The 25,971-nt window shown below is 32.7% G+C and overlaps 2 protein-coding genes across 8 annotated transcripts in view; one reads left to right on the forward strand and one right to left on the reverse strand.

The window, feature by feature from the left end:
- The first annotated feature begins 10,493 nt into the window (after positions 1-10,493).
- LOC123697819 (Ig-like and fibronectin type-III domain-containing protein 2) overlaps positions 10,494-25,971 on the forward strand; it is a 159,502-nt gene continuing 144,024 nt past the window's right edge. For all 6 annotated transcript variants that reach the window (XM_045644373.1, XM_045644376.1, XM_045644375.1 and 3 more), the window contains exon 1: positions 10,494-10,647. The gene's annotated coding sequence lies outside the window, so the exon portion shown is untranslated. The remainder of the gene's footprint in view (positions 10,648-25,971) is intronic.
- Positions 18,469-23,916, reverse strand: LOC123697818. Of its 2 annotated transcripts, none has more exons than XM_045644372.1 (2): positions 23,260-23,915; positions 18,469-23,164 (listed from the first exon to the last, which is right to left on the reverse strand). In XM_045644372.1, the coding sequence occupies exons 1-2, from the start codon at positions 23,267-23,269 to the stop codon at positions 18,483-18,485; spliced, it is 4,692 nt and encodes a 1,563-aa protein (XP_045500328.1). In that variant the 5' UTR covers positions 23,270-23,915; the 3' UTR covers positions 18,469-18,482. The 2 variants fall into 2 exon arrangements, with proteins under 2 accessions (XP_045500328.1, XP_045500327.1); XM_045644371.1 differs by having other exon boundaries at positions 18,824-18,955; positions 18,987-23,916.

Here is a 25,971-nt window from a genome sequence, read left to right on the forward strand (position 1 = left end):
AATGATTCAAACTCAAACATTTATTTATTCAATTAGACTTCTTCTAGAAGCACTTTTGAATCGTCATTACATATTTTTAACATTTTCCACCCATGCAGTATCTATGGAGAATTAACATCTACCACCGATTCAGAAAGCAGTATCTATGGAGAAGAACCGGCAAGAAACTCCACATATTACTACGTCAGAATTAGTTTTTTTTTAGTATTTACCATCAATATTATCTACCGGACTGTACATATCATAAACATCGCAAATCAGAAGTCAAGAACTATTACGTAACAAACTAATGCAACTGTGACTTATTGCTTTTAATGTGAAGTCTAAAATAAACATTCAAGTTTTTAACATTTTTAGCTCCGGTGTGAATTCCAAATTTGTGGGAATTTATGGTTCTTATGCTTAAGGATATAAGGTCGTCTTTTTTTCTTACTTCGAAGTAAAAAATTGTTTAATTAAAAGAAAAAACATAGGCAAGTTACATGGAAGGTTTTTATTGTGTGCCTGGCTGTGCCATCGCTTGGAGATAATTGCGCCTTATTATCTTTCTTGTGTAAGAATTGTATAGTGATTGAGGGATTAAATTAAATCCTGTGGATCTTTGTGTAGAACAATCTATTGATTATAAACTAATATTGGTGAGTTTTAGAATGTTGAGCGAGTTTTCTGATTTCAATTTTTATTATTATTTGTTTACCAAACGCGATTATCGAATGATGTTTCGATTTTATTTAAAATATAGTAAGTGTAGAAAATTATTATTTTTATTTTCGATATAGAAACTCTACCACAGAATACATAGCTCTCCATCAGAAGAATTGCTAAAATATACATTAAAAATGTATCTGTTACATACAAAACAAGTTTATTATTTATTCCGCTAAGTGTTGGATTAGTTCCTCCTTTTGGAACTAGGTGGCGTCGTGTGCAGCGCATGAAAAACTTTTTGTGAAGTAAATATAATATCATATTGAAAACCGTTGAACAAACAATTGGATTTCAACCTTCGTCCTTTTTTTTCTAGGTAAGTAGAGCTTGGCCAAGACTTGTCCAATATTCTTTTTGCTTTTACCACAAGCATTATAGCCTAAATCTAATGTATAATTATATTCTAGATCCCTTCTCATTTACACCCTATCATAATTTAAATACATTTTTCCTTTATCCCCTTTTAGTAAAACCATTTTTAGCCAGTACATGTGGAAAATATGAATAAACTGATAAAACGCATACAATAAAATTAGATTTCGGATAATTCGGTTATTTTCAAATTTGTCAGCCTATGACGTCACTGTCCATACACGCAGGCAACCGGAAACACGTAACAGATTCAATTTTGCTTTCAAAAAGTGTTTTTTCAGGAATATTTGTTGAATTTCCGCTCGATAGTGTTCGAATTTCAATGAATCAAAATATGTTTGTCACACGTTGTGTGCGTCTGTTTGTAAACGTACTATAGATATTGAATTTTATTTGGTTTGAAAATGCAGAAAAATGGATTACTTATATTGTATTATATTGTTTCTTTCAAAACCTACAATTTTGATAACTGCCTAGATTAGAGTAATTTATTACAACTAAATTCAGCTGTGTCGATAATGGTTTATTTCCAAAATTCTTTTATAAGAAAACGATGTTACATTACCTTGAAATAGTGTAAGATGGTACTGAAAGCAACTTAAAAACTACTTACAATTTTTAATTCTCTGTTTCATTTTACACAAATAGAGCTATGATATACCTACTACACTAACAATAAAAACCGCTTCTAAATTAGTCGATTTGAGCTACAATAATGTCACAAACAACACAACTATTATTCATCGATGTTTCAATCATTTATAACAACTTGTCACAGCAATCTCTCATAACAAAATTAATTACGCCATTTTGGAAAAACAACCTCAATTTCTAAATCAGAGCACTCAAGCAGCTTTCAATCAATCTCAATTTGTTAACTCTAAATTCGTTAGACTGAAGAAACGTTCCGAGATCCATTATTGGCGTAATTGACATAAATATAAATAACCTTTATGTGAATAAGATACGTAATATATGGAAATATATGAAGAAAGAACAATTTGATTTATACAGATCTAAGTATACAGGTACTTTATTACAAGGTTACTTCATATAATAATACTAATATTATAAATGCGAAAGTAACTCTATCTGTCTGTCTGTTACTCAATCACGCCTAAACTACTGAACCAATTTTCATGAAATTTGGTATGGAGATATTTTGATACCCGAGAAAGGACCATAGGCTATCCCGAAAATCCCACGGGAACGGGAACTATGCGGGTTTATCTTTGACTGCGCGAGCGAAGCCGCGGGCGGAAACCTAGTAATAACACTGGTCTGCAAAGAAATCCTCCTTTGAATAAAAATATGATAAACATGGAGATCTTAACATGCTGAATCTAGATCTGCTTTCAGTTTTTTTGTATCACGTCTAAATTTTTTTTTATTGTCGTTTTTAAATACTTCAAAATTCTGTATTGTTTAGTAGTCTCTCTTGCAATAATGCTATTTTATTCGGTCTTTATGATATTTTTCATCACAAAAATGACTTGAATTTATAAAACTAGAACGATATCTACTGAAGACATTATTTTTACACTAATTTGAAGGGAATTTTTGGGCTTCTGTAGTTCTCATCATGACTCCGCTGCGCTCAGTTCAAAGTAAAGTTTTAAGGTGACGGTTGATGATTTTATCCTAATAATTTGGTAAAATTTTTATATTGTACTGATATATTGATGAAAATTTGTAAATAATTTCAACCATAAAGCAAAATTGAATCACGTGTTATGAATTTTTAAACGACGCAACATCGAAAGCGCGAGTCTTTAGTGTGGTCTCTAGGGAATGCAAATGCGGGAGCCTAGATAAGAATTAAATTATGAAATTAAGCAGACTAAAGCTGTAAAAAGAGTATCCGGTGACCACTATGAAACATTTCACCAGAAGTTTGAGAGGAGATACGGAAAAGCTAACTGAAAATATAGTGAAATATAGATAATAAGTTGGCAGTAAAGATTGATGATTTTACTTGATCGATTCGTCGCGAAACTCCTTATAAAATATTAAAAGAAAAGAAAACTACTAATTGAAACAATGTATATAATGCGTAATTATATTATCTTATAGTTTTTAATAGTTTTCTTGACATTGTTTGTAATATTCAAACCTAATTATTAAAATAACGATGTATTCTTAGAACAAAAAATGGGTTTCTTTCTAATTAAACTACAAAAAATCTAGACGTGATACAAATTTTTTAAAACTTAATTTCTGTTCAGAAGTATCACTTCTATAATAATTTGTGCAAAAATAAGAAGGAGCGCGAAAAAAAATTTTTTTGCAGACCAGTGTAATATAAGGTGTATCTTGTATTGAAACCAAGAAGATTGAAACAGAAAATAGACGTATAGCGCAGCGTAGTTGAGTAGAAGTAAAGTGTATTATAATATGTTATTAAATTTAGGGCCGATTTTTCAATGCCCAGATAAACAGTCTAATAACTACCCCTCGAATAGATTTATTCAATTGCTTATCTAACTCATAACGGCTCGCCTATTTTTCAATCGTGATTTATTTGATGAATAACTATCTGACCAAATATTTCCATATTGGCAGCTCTGCTCTTGGAGTGGCGAAACAAACATATTAAATTAGTCAGGTTAGAGCGGGATAGAGTCAACTTGCAATATGTCAACAACCGTCATTATGACTCACGTCAGGAGTGCATTTTAAGTTTATCTTGTGTTCTATGATTGTTGATTATTGTTTTGATTCGAGTAAAGAGTTTTGATTAAATTTGTGTTAAAATTTATATATTTTACGATGGAAACGACATAAAGGCAGCGTCCGGCAAATTTTCAATGGCATGATCATCAGTAGGTACTATCAAAAACATCAATTTCAATATGATTTTAATTGATAATTATTTTATAGAAAGAGGCTTTATTGTAAAAATTCTACGCTCTATGTTATTACATACGAAAATATCCCAAATTTGACGCGTCAGTTGTCAACTCAAACGTCTAATCGTCGAATAGCACGCTATCTGGCCGTTGGAGCAGCAGATAGATTTATTCCTCAAATAACGTAGTTATTCGATAGATAAGTCCTATTCATCTATTGAAAAATTGAATATTTTGTTAACTGAAGAATAAAGTCTATCTAGCTGTTTATCTGGGCATTGAAAAATCGGCCCTTACTTGGAAAAACTCAATACTTACTTACTCTTCATATTATTTGCTATAAAATTGGATGAAAATTGTTCTAAATTTTGAAATGGATTGAACACAATCGATTTGAATTTAACTTTTCTGAAGTCGGTAAAAATGGAAATGTCAAGTTCCATACGCATTAATATTCTGGCTTTCGCTTTTTACAGTGTGATTATTCAATCTTGACATATTATATTAAGATAATTTAGACCCAGTTATGTCACAAATACTCCATTCATAAAAATACAAGAAAGTTTTAATTGCCAGCCATTTATAATAAGTTCTCACATTTATTAGTAAGATTTATAAAATATAATTAGGGAGCGCTGAGCGAGTCGCTAAAGAATCCACCGACGTAGGCTTTCTTGGAAAGAAAGGCAAGAAAACGTTTTATTCGACTATTTTGTTAAGGATTTGTTCATTTTAAAAGCATTGAAATATATTCGTTTAAACTATACACACGAAAAATCTTATATATAAAAGGAACGGCGTTGCATTGAAATTTTACTTATGTATTTTAAAAGTAAGTGGAACTTGTTTGTAGAGAAGTATTTATTTTTAATTTTGCAATTCTATGCCAGTAGAAAGCATAAATTGCATGCAAAATTGATCGCTTTGAATAATTTTGTTTTTGATTATAATTATTAAGGAATGTACTAATATAATATTAAACATAAGTACTTATATTTGTTGTAAAATTGGTTATTTTTAATCACACACACAGACAGAAACATTGGTATATCTATTTCTTTAATAACTCCACGCGATTTGTTCGCACAAAATCTCAATGATGTCGCTCCTTCAAGTTTTGTTTTTACGAAAGAAAGTCCTATATTCTTCAATAAGATTTCAGTCACTTTATTCTTTTTAAACAGAATGATATTCAGTGGAGTAGATAGCTTCTATTGCGGGCCTTGAGCGCGGGGACCGAATCCAGAAATTCTGTAACGAAAAAACCTCACGCTCCCCACTCCGACGGACGGAGGTGTTGCTAGAAGGCATGCTAGCAATAGCTTTACCACGGCAGTCCCCGAGTGCCACACGTCTTTTTTTTGAGTCTATCATGAAGACAGACAGAAAGACAGTGGGCGACTTTGTATAAAAATAATATGTAGTAGTCGCGGGTAAATGATGATATCAAAGATTTCACGAAATCCCTGGAGATAGCACGAAATCACGGAAGATGTCGATTGTCTTATCTATAACAAATGTTATATTGCATCTTAAACCAAGTTTAATTGCCAAAAAAATGTTTATCTTAACTCAAACCAAGTTTAATAGCGGGTAGATTCTTTCATTACATTGCAATTTCCAATCAAACCAAACTAAACGCTAATATACAATTCGTATGTAAATCGCGTGCCATACGTTATCAAGTCACGTTCCTTGTTATGTCACTCTGGCGGAGATTAGGTCGATGTTAACAAATTCCTCGCTTTCATTGTTCTTACGTTTAGTAGTCACAGCGCGTTGCGTTTAGAAATTGCTATATTTTTACTGTGACAGGTTGTCGGTGACGATTGTGATTTTTTTTATTTATTACGTGAATTTGTAGGATTGGAATTTTGGAGTTATTGTTTTTGTAGGGAAGAGAACAAGATAAACTAGCGAACTTTGTACCACTTGTGTTACGGTGCATTTACATCAAATGAACATAGAGCTAAAGCCTAGCGCAAGAGCATTCTTTCGTGATCTTTTAGTATAAATGAAAACTCGTATTCAGTATTAGAACATTGCATAGAAACTTTTCGAATGCACTGAGCATAACGAAAGAATGCTCTATGCCTGTTTACACTAAAATAATTTGACATAATGGGGTTAGAATAAGCATTCGCTCGTTTAATGTAAATGCACTGTATTGCGATTATTTTAAGTTTTATTAAAATCGGTCGAGTAGTTTTGGAGTACATTGCCTACAAACATAGGAAACACCGAACAATATATTTTTATATGTTAACTGAGATTTTAAATGTTTCTCAAAATATTGATAACATAAAATTATTTAAGTTTTATAAGAGGTACGAATTTGCACCAAAGTCAAGGAGACTATATGAGTATGAGGCAAATCCTTTAATTTATGCACTTTTTTACCCTCATTTATACTTTATGTAGATTTTATACCTACTGCTTTTTTGGAATTAAGTTGAATTACTTTGTTTTGAAGTTTTTATGTTAAAGGAAAAAAATGCATTATTATTTATTAATGTTGATAATGAACTCATATTAAATTTATGTATCCAAAAGCTAGTGGTCAAATAATATCAACGTCGTAGAAAGAATCGACAAAGGAAAACTAGGAGCAACAAGAAAATTGATTTCCTGCATTTTCTCAAATGTGTAATTAGTGGAAGAAACAGAAATCTCTGTTTCTTGAACCCTATAAATCTCTGTATCTTCCATCTTCTTCAGATTTGCACCAACCATACACAAACAATAATGAAAAAAAAATCTTTATTGTTTCTTTTACGTAACCATCCTCATTAATTAATCATTGTAGCGACACCTCGCTCTGAATCGCGCAAGCGAAATGTTTCGCTACAGAGCTATATATACAACTTTCCGACATCATCCATTGGGGCCTTCACGGCCGGCCAGTCGAGTAGACTGGTCGAGGATCCTCCCTTTTTCGATGGAGGAATTCCACCTTCATTCCTCCACAGTGGTGACCCCTGACAGTTCACAACTCCTTCTGTCCATCCATGATGTCCATGCCCACCTATCACTTCCCCGCCTACGATCACCGCCCGACAGCCAGCGCACTCGGCTTCAAATGGAGTACTGTCCACTACCATGTGCGATCGCGCATGCTTGGGCAGCTCCACAGCTATCCTCACTGCACACTCCGACTCACTGGAGCATTACACGCAGCATCACCGCACTCAGTTCCGACTCACCGTGAACTAGCGGCTTCCTGTTCCGACTCACTGGAACATACCTGGCATTGGCAAGGCAATTCGTACTACGACCTCCGGTCTCGGAGGGGAGTCCTGTAGCGACACCTCGCTCTGAATCGCGCAAGCGAAATGTTTCGCTACAGAGCTATATATACAACTTTCCGACATCATCCATTGGGGCCTTCACGGCCGGCCAGTCGAGTAGACTGGTCGAGGATCCTCCCTTTTTCGATGGAGGAATTCCACCTTCATTCCTCCACAATCATCATTAGAATAACCAATACTTTACCCAATATTACTTTACCATTAAAACCAACCCAACCCATTAAAACTGCACTTAGTGTCGTAAGAAATCGTAAAGTGAAATCGATAATTGTCACGGCACTCGCACAATCGAGTCGACACATCTCACGTTACAGTTCAACGATCATAACGTTAATGGTGGATTTACACAATCGAATAGCGAGGCGAACGAGGCAAGCGAACACGCTTTACACATGAAATTTGTGTATTCGTATCGGTTTATAGACAATGTAAATAGGTGTAGATAAGTAGGGATAGGACCAAAACAACATTTGATCTTCAAAAATGGTACATTTACGCATACACGATTAGACATCAAAGTAAATTTTGGCATATTTCAACGTTCTCCCGGTACTCGTTTGACCTATTTATTATTTACACCTTTTTACCTACAATAGAATTGTTTGTAGATTGATTTTTCGGACTGCAATCAAAGGGAAGACGAATGTATGAATATTGTTTCGCGTCCACGAACGCGTTCGCGACTGTGTAAATGCACCATAATCGATTTGTACTAATCGATTTAAACCTTATTCGATACAAGGCGACAACTGTTAGCGCTTTGACCTTGGGGATAGGTCATTATCGGATCTGTGGCCTCACATTGATTATCATGTACAAGCTATTGTTTGTTGTGACAGTTTGATGTGACGGCTGGGTGACGTTTTTATCTGTGCATAATATGTGGAGTATTTTCGTTTCGGAGTTTGGGAAAAGAACGGTATAGAAAGTACCTAATTAAATACTAACTGTTCCCCGCGGTTTTACCTGCATTGCTCCACTCCTGTTGGTCTTAGTTTGAAGATATACCTATATAGTCTATCTCGATATATGGGCTATCTAACACCGAAATAATTTTTCAAATCAGCCTCGTAGTTCCTGAGATTAGCGCGTTCAAACAAACAAACTCTTCAGTTATTATAGATTAGAATAGACTGTTTAAAAAGCTGTATCCAATTAATATATTAAATTATAACACAAATTAATTAGGAAACTAACAGGTTTGAATAAAAACAAATCATATAATTCGACCCATGATTATTATTTTTTTTAAAGATGCATATAGATGTTGTTCCTTAAGGACTTAGCAACATAAAATACATGCACATTTGAATAACAAAAAAAAAAAGATTCGGTGGTATAATTTTGACAGCTCATTGTGTGGTGTTGCTACATGCATTTAATAATACATAATAAGTTTGCGCGTCCTATTGTCACTTTTTCGGCCTTCCCTCGAGGCTGCGTATTAATATTTAAATTCATTGTCATCTTATATTGTTATTGTCAATACATACTCGCAAGCGGACATTTTGTTTTTAAAATAACAATTTTAATGATTACTAAAAGATGTCTAGTAGAAAGCTAAAATCTTATCCAAATAGAAACAGACAGATTACATAAAGATGAACGCGATTTTGTAGTGAAACTTCTATAGGCGCGTTTACAGTAAAATTTCAAGGTCTATATATAGTCAATTTCAATACCGTCACGTCATGGAGTAAGGTGATGATGTTTCTTTGAATCTTACTAAAGAAGTTTAGAAGTTTCACTTCTGACACATGTGCTCCGCACACGCTCTTTTTTGTACATTTCTTTATCTATTTAATTTAATTTGGGCTATTTAATTTATTGTTAAGCTTACATTTCTATATACATACTTACAATGCCTTTATAAAATAAGTTTATCCTATAAATGTTTTAAACGTATATTTTTTAATAAAGTAAATAGTTACTTTATAATCCCTCTTTGTAAGCTTTTCCCGTAAAGCTACACAGGACTTTCCAACTCTACTGCTATTTTTTTCGTTCTAAAACTAGGTTGATTAAATTTCTACTTTTATAAATAATGGAAGTGCCGTGTCCAATTGAGAGGATTGGAAACCGAAATTAAAAATAGTTTACGAACGAAAATTATGAATGCCCACTAGTTTGATTTAGTTTGCTTTCCGTGGATTGTTTTTCTAACGTGAAATCTAGCGCAACGGTCTAATTTAGATGTATTCTATCTGAAACCTAAATAATGGATAAAAAATTGATTGCGAAATATATGTCTTAATTTTATAACTTAATTTTTGCGGTTTATACTTTATAGTAACTATTTATATCGACGGATACAATTACTTTACATATAGTCGCATCTCAGTCTTACCGTGATAGCGGTCGCTGTATAATAAATCGCGTTTTATATCCGTTAATATTCTCAATAAATGTAGGTAAAAGTGTATTCAAATTAGTAGTAAAAATTAAATTAATATTACTACGTAGAATCCAGGACACCGATGCATCGCTAGAAATCTAATTTAAAAATAAGCTCCATTCAGAACATAAGCAAAGAATTTTCTCTACAACGCGCTCTATATTATAGAAAATACAATTGTTGTTAAAAATAATAATGAAAAAATGTGTAAACCTAGTAGAACTTAGCTCCAACAAGGGACTACTGAAAATCAGCGCTTCACAACATAACGTGTAGCACATGCTGAGTAGCTACCCTTTTTGGCACCACACTGATCAGCCGTAAGTACCTACCTTTTTATTGTTTTTTCTTTTTGATTTTTCGTTTATTTTTGTTATTTTTTTTTCTGTTTGTATTATGTGGTGCTAAATAAACATTCTTATTCTTATTCTTATTCTTATTCTATGTAGTGAGAGTTTTGACTATGAGTTATGGTTCCTCGTTTGTAGAGACATGCTCTAATGTAGAGTTTTTTTGTAGAGATTTTTAAATGTAGAGACAAACTTTTGTTCGTAAATAAGTCTTTTTTGTAGAGTTTTTTTAAATGAAGAGACAAAGTAAGGACAGTAAATAGCTTCAATTAATGACATTAGTTTATATTGTATAAATGAGGTTCTTTAGCAATCAAATAATTGAAGCCATACATACGTTACCCATCTTATAAACTATAAGCGACGACACGGCAATTAGTTAGTGTTACTAAATACTGGATCTAGCATGAGGTTAAGTCAAGGTTTGTAAAAATCATAATACACCAATTGTACATAAACAATAAACGCTCATTGTTTTTATGAGTGAGGAAAATTGTGCCCTCAGTGTTAGCTCCGGTCGCTTCAGTCGTCCCGCGTCGACTGCAGCGCGCACACGGTCGGTAGCTGATAGATTCAATTTCGCGCCGCGTGTGTTCGAATTTTGAATTTGTGTTTTTTTTTTATTTTGTCTGTGTGCAGTGCAAGGATTTAATTCGAGCAAAGAGGTTTGATTATTTTTTAATATGTTTATTTTTGAGTGTTGGTAGAGCGTTAGATGAAATAGGTTTTGCAGGTGATTTTGAGATACCTATCTTACAGGATAGAATAGAATTATTACGTATACATACATATTTTATTGATTAAAATATTATAATTAAAATATTAGAATAATTTGTTATATTACTGGACTTATTGCACACGGTATATAATACACGGAAGCAAAGTTAATTATTACACAGCATTAGGAAATGAAATAAAATTAAGTAGAGACTAAAACGATTGTTTTGTTTGTTATGGTCGATATGAATATAATCTTGACTCATTGTAATTAAGCGTAAAAAAATAAGGCGATCGAATTTTTATTTTTTAAAGAACCTGTTTTTTGTATCTGCCATAAACTAAGAAAAAAAATTGTTATTTAATTTATAACGAGCTCTATGTTGCAATTATGAAAAATTCAATTCAGGAAAAACACCCCTTACAGGCTATGATATTATATAAAATGCATAAGTAATTAAAAAAAATATATTTAAAATATTGGATGTGTCCTTGTGTTTTTTTTTATATTTTAATCATATTCTTTTATTAATTAATATACATTTAATTGTTATAGATGGTTGATCAAATTCGAGCAATGTTTTTCGAACAATTCTAATCTCAAGGGCATTAGGATATACTTATATTTATTTTTATTTTTTATGTTGTAATAGGTATTAATTAGGAATTCAGAGATCCTGTTACGTATTTCTTATAGATGAGAGAAAAAAGATAAAAATCATCTTATTTTTAATTTAAACATAGTACACATATCTTTAAATTTAGATAATAACACCTGTGTGTCCTTCCAGACTTTTTGACCTCTGAGATTTAACTTAAGGTATCTGTCCTTTGCATTACTAAGACATCTGTGACCCGTCCTTTTTAAGAATTTATTAACAACCTTTATTCGAATTATTCGAATAAAATCATTTTTATTGGGAACACATATTATTATTGTTTTAAATGCGAAAGATCGTGTAATATGTTTAACTTTTTAACAGTTATTCATGAAAATTTGAATACAGGTCACGAATACAGAAATGTAGAGTTTCTAATATTGCAAGTGAAGACGCGGGTAAATAGTAGTATGTGTTACCTCTATATCATAACCTTTATTATTAAAATAAAAGGAACTATTTAGCCGACTGAGCTAGTAAAAAGGGGTTAAGTTTACATCATTTACATAGTAACTTTGGCACTCTTTATTTTGTTAATATTTACATGATGAATATTAGTTTGAAAGGTGTGATAAGATACATCTCTAAGTACTCTACGTTACTCCTTATAACATCAGCTATTTATCAGTGAATGTTGGTCGTAGCGTGATGATATATAGCCTATAACCTTCCTCAATAAATGGGCTATCTAACACCGAAAGAATTTTTCAAATCGGACCAGTAGTTCCCGAGATATGCGCGTTCAAACAAACAAACAAACAAACTCTTCAGCTTTATAATATTAGTATAGATAGAAACTTGTTTATTTTGTTATCGATGGTGATAGATCTTGAATGATTTACAAGGTGATTAGTAAGTTGGGATAATGATCGAAACTATTTCCAAGAGAACCTAAAATATATCATCATCATCATCATCATCAGCCCATATACGTTCCCACTGCTGGGACACGGGCCTCCTATGAGGGTACAGGCCATAATCCACCGCGCTGGCCAAGTGCGGGTTGGCGGATGACACATGTCGTCGAACTTTTTAATTCTTCGACATGTCGGTTTCCTCACGATGTTTTCCTTCACCGTTCGAGCAGTGGTGATGTTACAACATGCGCAGATAAATTGAAAAATCAATTTATTTCCTGCGCGCTCGCCTGGTCTCGAACCACGGACTTATCGATTCGAAGTCCGAGGTCTCACCACTGAGCCACCACTGCTCTTCTAAAAAAAAAAGATCTAAGATATAATATTAATATAATATAATATACTAATATTATAAAGCTGAAGAGTTTATTTGTAAGTTTGAACGCGCTAATCTCAGGAACTACTGGTCCGATTTGAAAAATTATTTCGTTGTTAGCCCATTTATCGAGGAAAGCTTTAGGCTACATATCATCACGCTAAGACCAACAGGAGCGGAGCAATGCGGGTGAAACCGCGGGGCACAGCTAGTTAAATATAAACGTAGTGAGAAATGTATTCAAGACGGAACATAAAACAAACAAAACTACTTGCCGTATCTTGATTGACCCGCTTACATTTATTAAACATAGTGAATAAACACTTGATAAATATTATAATAGAGAGGTGACATTGTTTGAAATGTCTGTGGTATTTATTGTTCAATTTTTAAACGATTTATCGTAAAAAAGGACTTGTGTTAAAATTCAATATTTTATTATGGTAAGGGGTAAAAGTAATTATTTTTAGACAAAACTATAAATAGAGCATGGTTTTTAAGAGTTTCGTTTCAAAGAGGTTGAAAAAATAGCATGTCGAATATTGCAATTAATTCATGAGGATTTACGTACGAAGTCGGGTGTATCAACTAGTGATAATAAATACCAGTTTACAAACATATAAATAAAATAGTTATTGTTTTACCGATCAATAGTCCATTGTTAAAAGAGAAATTATCACAATGCTCTCTTAGTCAGCCATTTTGTGCCACAGATAAAATAGAGTCTCTCATTTATTCGTTATTTATGATCTGTTTGTGTCAAGGTTTGTTCTATTCATTATTTGAACTATATCCGTTATTGATAATTTCAAATAATTTCCTTTTTTATTAATAGTCCCGGGTCTTATGACCTAATATTAGAAATACTTTGTCCTTTGTATTTTTTGGTACAACATAATTTTTTTATCTATAACATGTAAGTAATATACTTCTAAGTATGTAGCTGCAATCGATACTAATTTAGGATATATATGGCTACTAGATGTACATCTAAATATTATAATTAAAAAAAATTAAGATTACACTCAAAGCGTAATAATAATTTAACGACAACTTAATTATAATTTAATTTATGTGCTCTTTAGATTACATATCTAATTACACAAAGATAAAAATATGTAATCTATAATGGTTTCATAAAGATCTAAAGGGATGAAACGTGCGAAATGTACAGAAATCTGTAATTTTCGTAAATCCATGTAAATTGGTTTAAGCTTAACATTAGGGAATGATAAGGGATTTAAGATATCTGAATCTGAAACGTATTCCTTATAAAATTAAAGGGATGTTAATGGTAAGCCTATCTGATTTATGACTTGGAAATTTGGCCGTCGTGCATTATTATGTATAAGTATTATTAAATTATTAATTTTATATACCTACTAGGTTTCCGCCCGCGACTTCGCCTGTGTTTTCAGAGAAAAACCCGCACAGTTCCCGTTCCTGTGGGATTTCCGGGATAAAACCTATCCTATGTGTTAATCCAATTTACCTTCTTTATGTGTGATAAATTTCATTGTAATCGGTTCAGTAGTATTTGCGTGAGAGAGTAACAAACATACAAACACATAAATCCATCCTCACAAACTATAGTAGGATAGGATAGGACGTATTTTAATTGTCTTAATTATGTATAGTAATTGAATTGTCTCTTATTTTTTAAAACTTATTTATCTTATGGACGCTTTGTTTATCTAAACTCAAAGTGAAATAATTTGTAAGGAAAAAAGTTTATTTAAATTAATTGTTTAAAGATTCTGTAGCACATTAACAACTCTATATATATACATTTCTAACCAAATGCCTTGTTTATGGCGTGTACTTTAATTAATTATAATGTTAACTATTAAATTATAATTAATATCAGAGCATCGTCAACATTGTTATCGTATGTTCGTAAATCATACTTCGCTAGGTTTTCGTAACAAAAAGTTGTTTAAAACGTTCTTTATCTATACTAATATTATAAAGCTGAAGAGTTTGTTTGTTTGATCTCGCACTAATCTCAGGAACTACTGGTCCGATTTGAAAAATTCTTCGGTGTTAGATTCATTCCTTCCCATTCATCGAGGAAGGCTATATGCTATATATCATCACGCTAAGACCAACAGGAGCGGAGCCACGCGGGTGAAACCGCGGTGCGCATCTAGTCTAAAATATAGGTTATAATTGCACTATAGATAAAAGAAGTCGAGGTGCAATATTGTACTTATAATGACGTAATTGTAGTAGAATTGCTAGCGAAGGTGAATAACCTTGACCTTTCGGAATAATACTTTAACCACTCTGCGAGCTATTATTTCGAATAAACGCTTCAAATTTAAAATAGGGTTTTAAGGTCAGTGTGAGGGTATAATGGAGTTAAGATGGGCTTTTGAAAGCTAAGTCCGGGTGTTTCTGATATGGCGTAGTTAGGGAAAATATTGGTGTGTGGTTAGATGGTTCAATTCACAGATAATATAATACTGATAATAATATACGTTTAATCTTTATCTAAAAATACTTATAAATGGAAACTGAATAAGAAGAAGAAGTACTGCTCAAGAATTTCTGAACGCATTCTAATGATTATTGGTTTGAAGTAGGTATTTTTCTTTATTGGGTTAAAAACTTAAAAAACAATTTGTACCGAGTGGAGCCAAGCTAGCATCTCAAACATAATGAGGAGAGACATTTTGCGCTACTTCATTACGTCCAAAAGTAGAGAAATAATTTTGAGAATTATTATCCTGATATAGGATACATTTTTATTGTTTTTATCCCTATTAGAAGTTTTATTTTTTATGGTGACCTCGCAGCAGGGGCAAGAGGGTATAAATGAATATACAGAGGGTCATATTTAAGTGACCCTCCTCGTATTGAAGCTTATTATATTGTTGTTGTTAACCCGATGTAACGTAGGTGTGAATCATACGTGAAGAGTTACTATATAAGACTATTTAATATGTTATACTGTACTAGCTGCTCCGCGCGGTTTCACCCCCGTGGCTCCACTCCTATTGGTCGTAGCATGATGATATATGGCCTATAACCTTCCTAGATAAATGGGCTATCTACCACCGAAATAATTTTTCAAATCGGCCCAGTAGTTCCCGAGATTAGCGCGTTCAAACAAACAAACTCTTCAGCTTTATAATATAAGTATAGATTACTGTTGTACTTATAGATTTTTAGATTTAAAAGTTATGATATAGAATTTCATAAATTCGGTGCAAAGCCTTATTTCTAGGCAGAATAGACCAGAAATCTTAGTAAGATATTCATATAATTTTAATGCTACGACTTAGCTAACACATTTTGCAAAAAAAGATGTATTAGATATGTATCTCATTAAAATTGAGGGTTTTATAGAGTTCTTATTCTTAGCTATGATGGTTTTTTTCTACCATCAACCGAACCGATAAATAAACTTATCATAAACAACAAGCACCCTAATGATTCCAGTTCCTATTGTAAATAAATCTATATATTTAGTACATATAAATCAGCGCTGCTCCATAGTTTTTATAGCCCTGGCCTTGGTGGTAAGAGCAAAAACTGTTCGCTTCAAAACTAGTCTCTTGTCTTGACATTGAAATAGCTATATTGAATAATGTAACAGTCATTGACCATAATTGTGTATTATATTGTGATATTTATTTATTATATTGGAATAATCTAGAATTCTTTAGTTACCTAATAATTTTTAAAACTGATTTTCATTAAATGCTCTATGCAATGCCTGTTCTGTGGTATTTTAGTCAGAAATAAATACTAACAGAGATTAAGACATTCATAATAGCCAATATTAAAGTTTTTTACCCAAATTTAAATCTACTTATGATGTCATTCGCTGTAGCGCTTGAAACATTAAAAAGCTGTTAGAGCTAGCGCGCAAGAGCAACTTTTGTCTCTGCAACTATTTTGTCTCTCCCATCAACTCTATGGGCTAGTAAGAAAGTGCGCGCACGTAGCGACGCAACTCCCCATGGAGTTGATGGGAGAGACAAAATAGTTGCGGAGACAAAAGTTGCTCTTGCGCGCTAGCCCTAGAGTCCGTTTAAACTTTTTCTGTATGTTTACACTCCTGATTCAAACATTAGGAAACACTACTTACCAATTAATTAATATGCTGTAATATATATTTTGAATATGTATGTTATTTTTATTGTACAATAAAGATAGAAGGAATATAAGATGTTGCGCAATATTTATCAAGCAGTAAGGATTGAGTCCAAATTGACTGGTTTAATGGCGAGGCTAAATACTGCATCAGAAATCCTGTTATTCTTATAATATTAATAAATTATGTTATTTTTCGTACTTATAATAAGACACATGAAAACATATTATAAGTTTCTGAAAAAATACTTATCACACACACTTTTACATCACTACATATAGCAAAGTCGCTTGCCGCGTTTGTCCGTATGTTTAAAACTACTCAACATATTTTGATGAAGTTTTTTTAAAAGATAGAGTGTCTCTTGAGAAAGGTTTTAGTATCCAATTTATTAGGTTAAACAAAACGGGCAAAGCTTCGGACGGAATACTAGTTTATAATATTTGCAAAGATAGTGATCGGCCAATTTTCCTTAACAACAAAATATAATCCCTGTGATTTTATCGTTCTGACCTTGTATTAAAAATTAATTCGCTTGCAACACTGCCCTATATATTAACATACTTATATACTAATAAAGGAAATGTGCGTCGATGTTACGTATCCAAGGAAGTCGTCACACTTTCATAAATCCAATTGTTTTTAATGAAACAATAGACATTTTCGTTGTTTTTTTAGCCTTGTTGATTGTTGTTTGGATTGGCTTTGATATTGAAATAACTAGATCATATTTTGTAGTTATTTACGATAAAAAAAGAGTGGTACTTATGTACCTACACGCGTTAAAGTTATACTTCTTAGGCGTATGGAAAAAAAATACTAGAATACCTATACAACTTGAACATAGTTATCAATTTTCATACCACCTAGAACTAACTTCATGGTGTTAAATTTAGGTGTCGGTGTGCGCGCGCATCGTAAAAATTCACTCTCATCATTTTTCTCCATCGCGCCAAAAGAAGTATAACTTCAATAATGTTAAAGAAAGAAGTATAAGCTGTGTTTTATTAAAATCGTTGTAAAAATAATTTGAGGATAAACTGAGTAATAAAAAAAAGTACGAATGTATTAATTTTTTTTCAGAAATTTAGCAGACATTTTATTTTCGACACTTACTAAAATACTTTTCATATGGCGATATAATATAATGTTTTATTATCATATCAGACTTATAAGTATACCCAATTTATAATTTTGTGTGAAATTTAATAATATCAAGTAACAATATATTATGCTCATATCAAGAACAATATATGCTCTGCAGTTTATTAAAACGTAAAACAAACGTAGCAAAAAATTAATATTCTAAAATGGGTATTTCTTAGATGCTTTTTCATTCCGTGAAACGGAACGTACCTACACAATGCAAGACGTGCAAAGGAACAGCGTCATTAACCTGAATTCGCGCCATTTTTAACACGTCGCCATTGCTGAAACTTATGCTTTGTGCATGAAAATGTGTGTAGAATGGTAATAATTATATTAATAAAATTATACTGCATTAATACCTATAGAAAATAATGGAATTTTAATCGTAATGGACTTTCTTTTGTGTTGTTGCAATAAAGTTCAGTTTTGAATGAGGCTTGAGGCTTGAAATAAAAATGCGTTCTCTCACGACGATCGTTTATTTGCTACTGACTTGACCTAATTACAATTTACAATCATAACATGCCGCCCACCAAAACGGGTTTTAAAACAAAACTTATACAATGTAAAACAATACGTAAGGTAAGTTCAATTAAACATAAACAAACTTATTATATAATATAAGTTATTCATTAACTGTTTATTTAATTGATAATTGGCATAACTTAGTAACGGAACGTTTTATTATTTTACCGCGATATTTAACGCTATACACTCGACAAATACCATCTTCTCCAGGATGTTTCTCAACAATACGACCAAGAGCCCATTTACTGGGTGGTAAGTTATCTTCTTTTATCACAACCACATCTCCTATGTCCATTTCAGATTGTTTTGTTTGCCACTTTGGTCTTTGTTGCTGTCGAGTTAAATATTCCGACTGCCAGCGATGCCAGAAGGTTTGTACTAGTTTTTGCGTGTGCTGCCATCGTGATAAATAATTTGTCTGTAAATTAGACAAGGTTGGAGTTGGGATAGTAATTGGAGCTTCACCAATTAGGAAATGCCCAGGTGTCAGCACATCTACATTATCAATATCATTACTAGCCTTTGAACATAGTGGACGTGAATTTAAACAAGCTTCAATTTCACACAAAATTGTAGTCATCTCTTCGAACGTTACATTTGTATTTAATATTCTTTTTAGATGGTATTTCATTGATTTCACTCCCGCCTCCCAAAGACCTCCAAAATTAGGACTGTAGGCAGGAATAAAATGCCACTGTGTACCCTCTTGTGCTAGAATGTCTGCTATGTTGTCCTTAAAATTGAGACCAGCCTGTGACCATGCTTCTACTAATTCCTTGTTAGCTCCAACAAAATTTCTTCCCTGATCACTCCAAATATCTGTGCACCTGCCTCGTCGTGCTACAAATCGTCTGAAAGCACCTATAAACGATTGAGAGGACAGATCGCCTACTAATTCTATATGTATGGCCTTTGTGCACATACATACAAAAATAGAAATATATGCCTTTGTAGTTTTTACACCTCGTGCTCTAGTCATTAATATATCATAGGGACCTGCAAAGTCAACACCAGAATTTATGAAGGGTCGTGCTGGAGTGACTCGTGCTTTAGGTAAGTCTCCCATAAGTTGACAACTACTACTCGCTTTAAGTTTAGCGCATATTATACATTTATGTATATATTTTTTGACTGTTGACTTCACCCTCAGAATCCAAAAACGAGCTCTTAAATAGTTTAACGTGAGTTCCAAACCCCCATGCAATGTTTTCTTGTGCGCATCTGCGATGATTAACGTGACCAAATCGCTTTCGGAACCAAGAATCATCGGGTGTTTTGAATCTAAAGGTATGTTTGCGTGTCTTATTCTACCGCCCACCCTGAGAATGTGAGCATCATCTAATATTGGATTCAGAGAAAGGAGTTTGCTGTTTTTGCTTAAATTTCTTTTATTCTTCAACCTTTCTATTTCTTCTGCAAAATCCTTTCTTTGTTCTATTTTTATTATTCTTTTTAATGCATCTTCCATTTCTATTACCTTAATGCTTTTATCAGTTGTAATTTGTCCCTTTTTGTAATTCAAAAATCTTAAAACATACACTATTACTCGTAGCATTTCCTGTAAAGAATCAAATATTTCGAATTTAAGAGTATTTTTAATTGTGTCCTCAATTTTTAAATTTAGCATAATAGTATTCTTTCTTTCTAAGTCCGTTGAATCTGGATTACCCTTTGCAAAGGGAATATCATCAGTCTGAAGCCAATTTGGCCCATTCCACCATAATTTATTTTTAATAAGATCAGGTAAGTTTTCTCCTCTGCTTGCTATATCAGCAGGATTATTTTCCGATGTTACGTGATGCCATTTTTTATTCCCTATATTATCTATTATCTCAACTACTCGATTGCTTACAAAAACATTCCAACGAGCTGGGTCACCTGTTAACCATGCCATAACTATCTTTGAGTCTGTCCATGCAAAAATTTGAGTGTTAGATATTCTAAGTGCTTCTTGAACTTGTTTAAGTAGCCTAGAAAGAATTACAGCTCCACAAAGTTCCAATCTTGGCAAAGAAACTGGTTTAACTGGAGCGACTCTTGCCTTTGCTGCTATCAACCCGGTGTGTATTTGTCTATCATTCATTACTACTCTCAAATACACAGCTGCTGCGTAGGCCACCGTAGAAGCGTCACAAAATCCATGAACTGTGATAGTATTCATCGAATCCTTAAATGTATGTAACCATCTTTTTATTTTCACTTCATTAACCTTTTCTAATCCTTTTCTTAATATTAACCATTCCTTTTTTATTTCAGGTGATGTCTCTTCGTCCCAAGCAACGCCTTGAACCCAGAGTTTTTGGATAATTATTTTTGCAGGAATTATTGTCGGAGCCAAAAAGCCAAGAGGATCGAATAGTTTTTGTGCTTCGGCTAATATTATCCTTTTAGTTAGTTTTTCAGGTGTAGTTTTAAATTTTAATTGATATCTTAATTCATCGTGGATCCGATTCCAGGTAAGTCCCAAGGTTTTAATTATTCCTTCAGTTTTTATATCTATATTTGTTTCAGAATTAATTTGAAGTGGTTTCAATTGTTGTAAAAACGATTCACTGTTTGATGACCACTTCTTGATCAAAAAGCCACCATTATTTAATATTTGTGTTATTTTGTTTGCAGAATCTACAGCTTCGTCCACCGTGTCTCGTCCAGAAATCAAATCATCTACAAAAAAATCTTCCTTAATTATTTGTGACTCGATATCATAATTTCTACCTTCATCGTTAGCTACCTGATGCAAAGTTCGAATGGCCAAGAATGGTGCGGATGCGGTGCCAAAGGTTACTCGCAGCAGTCTATAGTCTCGAACCTCATCACTTGGATTATTGCGCCACAGTATTCTTTGATTATCTTGATGGCCACGCTCAACAATAACTGCTCTGTACATTTTCTCTATGTCGGCAACAAAACAAATTGGTTTCAATCTCCAACGCATAATTAGGTACCTTAAATCTTCTTGCAATGTCGGTCCCACCATCAAGTCGTCGTTAAGGGACACATTATTCAAACCTTTACATGACGCGTCGAAAACTACTCTTGTTTTAGTAGTATCTTTGTCTGTTCTCACGACCGCATGGTGTGGAAGATAGACAGCTGCATTATCTTTTTCGTCCTCGGAAACTTCTTCTAAATGATTCAATTCGAGGTATTCTTGAATCACCTTAGTATAATCATCCTTCAACTCTTTATTCTTTTCAAAGCGCTTCTCTAAATATTCTAGTCTCTTTAAAGCTATTTCTCTTGTTCTCCCTTGACTTATCATAGGTGGGTCTCTTTTCAAAGGCAACTTCACTATATATCTTCCATCTTTAGTTCTCGAATGTGTTGATGAATAAATTTCTTCACAGCGTCGTTCTTCAGGTGTTAATTCACGTTTAGTTGTTGGTTCTAGTTCCCACAATAGTTTCATCATTTCATCTATCTTGACATCTAGACAATGAAGAGAAATAACGTTATTGTTTTCGTATTGTGTGTTTGTTTTTCCAAATATAATCCAACCTAACATTGTATTCTGAGCGCAAGGAGTGTTTGGTGGACCCTTAATTAATTCTCCTAGCATAATTTGTGCGTAAACTTCGACTCCCAATAATAAATCTATCTTCCCGGGCTTATTGAAACTTGGATCTGCTAAATTTAAGCCCTGAATGTGCGGCCAATCACCAATTGGTATTAACTTATTTGGAAGTTGTGTTGTAAGTCTGGTAGATATAACATACGCATTAACCTTCAGATTAAGCTGATCATCATACCTTGAACCAAGTTCAAGTTGAATCATATGATTTGTTCTTGTTAATGTGGACCCAACACCTGATATTGTTCCATTGACAGGCAACCTTTTTGCCTTTATGTGTTGAGCTGCTCTTTCACTTATAAACGTCGCCTGAGAGCCTTGATCGATCAGAGCACGTAAATAATATACTTGTCCTGACGTCCCCTTGACAGGTAAAATAGCAGTTGCGAGTAACGCCGTAGATGGTTGTGTAGCCATGTGTGAAGTTATTGTAGCATCGCTAATATTGACCTCTTCTAAAATATCATCTTCTTCATGTTGTTCTTCTACATTAGTATGCAAAGATAATTGTGTCGAGTTTTGATTTTCTTCTTGAGTAAAGCTTTTCTTTCCAGGTTCATGAAGGAGGGAATGATGTCGTTTACCACATATTCTGCACGATGCCTTGTGATTACAATATATAAGTGTATGGCCCGGTACTAAACAATTATAACATAAACCTTTTAATTTTGCGAAGGCGCTGCGTTCTTTCGGTTGTAGTTTCCCGTATTCCTTACAATGACTAAGAATATGATTATCTTTGTTGCAAAAAATACAAATTTTATCATTAATATTCGCGACATGATATGAGCGTTCTTTTAAAGTTCTATTGCCTGTCGTTGTTAACTCTAAAGCATGAATTCTTCCTTCTAAGAACGTAACCAAATTATTGAAAGTGGGAAATACATCAGATGTTAAATTGAGAGTTGAACTAACGTAATCTTCCCATTCTTTATGCGTTTCGTGGTCTAATTTTTGAGACGAAATAAATAACAAAATTGGATCCCAAGACTCCGTGCAAATCCCTATGTTTTTTAAACCAATAATACATTCTTTAGTTACATCGATAAATGATTTTAGCTGACTTGAAGACTGAATTTGAACCTTTTTTTGCATAAATAACTTTTTTAAATATGAATTTAATATCAGTCGTTTATGACTATAACGTTTTTTGAGCGTATCCCAAGCTGGAATATAATTGTTATCAGTAGTTTGATAATGCTTCAATGTAGCACTAGCTTCGCCTGTAAGACACAATTTTAAATAATGTAGTTTTTGAAAATTATTTAGATGGGTATTATTATGTATTAATGTTATAAAACAGTCTTCAAAAACTTGCCAATTTTCATAACAACCCGAAAATGTTGGTAAATCCATTCTAGGTAATTTAGCTTCCGACGCAACCCACTGCACTTCTCCTTTACAATCCGCTACGGCCGTCGAAGTACTTGAACTCGATTCCAACAAATCCGTTAATTCTGTCTTCAACAAAATGTATTGTTCTTCGCACAAGTCATATTCTTCATTTACGAAGTATGGTAATGTTTTCCTTTCCTGTTGCGGTACTAACTTTAGAAGAGATCCATGAAGATCCTTAAACGTTGACCAATAATCATCTACAACTTGAGATCTCACTTTCAAATATCCCTTTGTTAATCTAGCTTTTGGGGCTTTTTTGTGATTTATTAAAGCCTTTTTAATCAAAGTAGCACAATCCTCCAGTTGTTCTAATAATTGTTCAACCGACGACATAATTACTTTGTAAATAATTTTGTTGTTAAAACTTATAACTTCAATTGTATGAATCAGTCGCGCGATGACTAATTGTTGTTTCACATTCACAATATTGCAATCTAATATTTGCTCACTGCAACTTATCCGGCTCGATTATGGACCATATGTTGTTGCAATAAAGTTCAGTTTTGAATGAGGCTTGAGGCTTGAAATAAAAATGCGTTCTCTCACGACGATCGTTTATTTGCTACTGACTTGACCTAATTACAATTTACAATCATAACACACACACTTTTTTTTTCAATTGCGTATTACTAATTATAAGTACATAAATAATTTACTTACTGTATAAAATGAGGATTCAACCGGAGTTGACTCTGAAAACAAAAAAAAATGTGTGCGTGTACTAGTGTACACACGTAAGAAGTGAAACTTCTTTATGACCTTATTTTTCAAAAAATAATTTACTATATGCAACTTTACAGAAATACGTCGAATCACGCGTGGTAGGGATATGAAAAAGATGGCACGTAACGGAAAAATGTCACGCGTAACGAAAAAATGTAACACTAAATTTTTTTCCAACCCCGATAAAGAAGTTTCACTTCAATAAATGATTTCACACATATGAGAATATAGCTTTTAAAAGAAAAATAATTTTCAGTAAGATTGATTTTAAAATTACAACTGCAGAACTTATCTTAAAAAACTAACAAACATTCATTATTCAGATTTTTGTATATGAAGAAAACATTTTAATATTTTTTAATTCAATTCAATACATTTTTTGTTAGCGACTATCTTTATGTCGAAAATTGTTGGAGCAATTTCTAGTCTATAATAATGAATCTATGTTAAATTGCATTAATATTATGTATTGCATTGATTCATTCATATCAATTGTCAATATACTCAAACCTTTCAAACTTTTAATCTCACGTGAGAGTAAAAAGTGGTCTTGTAATGGAAAAACAACTGCATTGTTTAAAGTATTGCAGATCGTTTAGAAACAACAGTTGGTTAATCTGTATATTTTTTAAGTTTTACTTCTTTTGGCGCGATGGAGAAAAATGTGGAGAGTGAATTTTTACGATGCGCGCGCACACCGACACCTAAATTTAACAGCATGAAGTTAGTTCTAGGTGGTATGAAAATTGATAACTATGTTCAAGTTGTATATTCTAGTATTTGTTTCCATACGCCAAAGAAGTATAACTTCTAACGCGTGTACATAAGTATACACACTCTTTTTTTGTTGTACACAACTGTATAAGTTATTTTTAAATAAATCTTTATGATTGCCTTTTTTAGCGGTATCTGAGGAAATTTTATTGATTAAACTAGCTTTCCACCCGCGGCTTCACCCGCTGAGCCTGAAACCTAATAAATTATATACCAAAACCTACCTCTAGAAACACTCTATCTATAAAAAAAACCACATCAAAATCCGTTGCGTAGTTTTAAATATTTAAGCATACATAGGAACAGAAAAAGCGACTTTGTTTTATACTATTTAGTGAAGATTCGATTAAGTTACTTTAAGTACTAAATTTAACATTAGCTGCTTAACAATAAAGAGAATTCTTTGTTCCACTGAGAAAATTATTCAACTCAAATATCATTGAACGGTCACCCATCAATTCAGTGACCGTGCCTTAAGTTGCTTTACTGTACTACTACTACTATTATAAGGTTATGACAAAAATGCACTAAGTAAGTTCTACGTTTTTTTTTAAACGGGAATAAAACGTGTTAGGTATTTACTTATCACCATAAGTTCGGTATAACAACAGTATCAAACAAAATGAGTAATAACAAAACTCAATTTATTTGTAATTAATGTATAAACAACAATTATTTACCAATTTATATAACCACAAATAGATGTTTAATCGCTAATGTATTAGCATTAAATAATACGTGATTGTAGAGGTATATTTCGCAACCTAATTATTAAATAATAATTATAATTTATAATTAATATAAAATAAATTCATTATCTCATAATAAGGTTCAATAAATAAATACATACCAATATTATACCAATAAATGATTGCATATACAAGGATAATAATATGTAACATTTTATAGAAAAACACGTATTCGAATCCCGTCCAATTTAAGATGATGTCAAAATATGTATCGTAAACATAATATTTTGTACATAAAATGTATTTTATATAATAAGATGTACATAATATAATTGGGTAAATAGATGATGTGATGTAAATTGCTTTAGTCACTATGGTGATAAGTGTTACAAGGAAAAAAGTCCTCAGCAATAAATAAAATAAATGTGTATTTAATAAAAAAAATA

Source organism: Colias croceus, chromosome 15, assembly GCF_905220415.1.
Source record: "Colias croceus chromosome 15, ilColCroc2.1".
Lineage (NCBI taxonomy): Eukaryota > Metazoa > Arthropoda > Insecta > Lepidoptera > Pieridae > Colias > Colias croceus.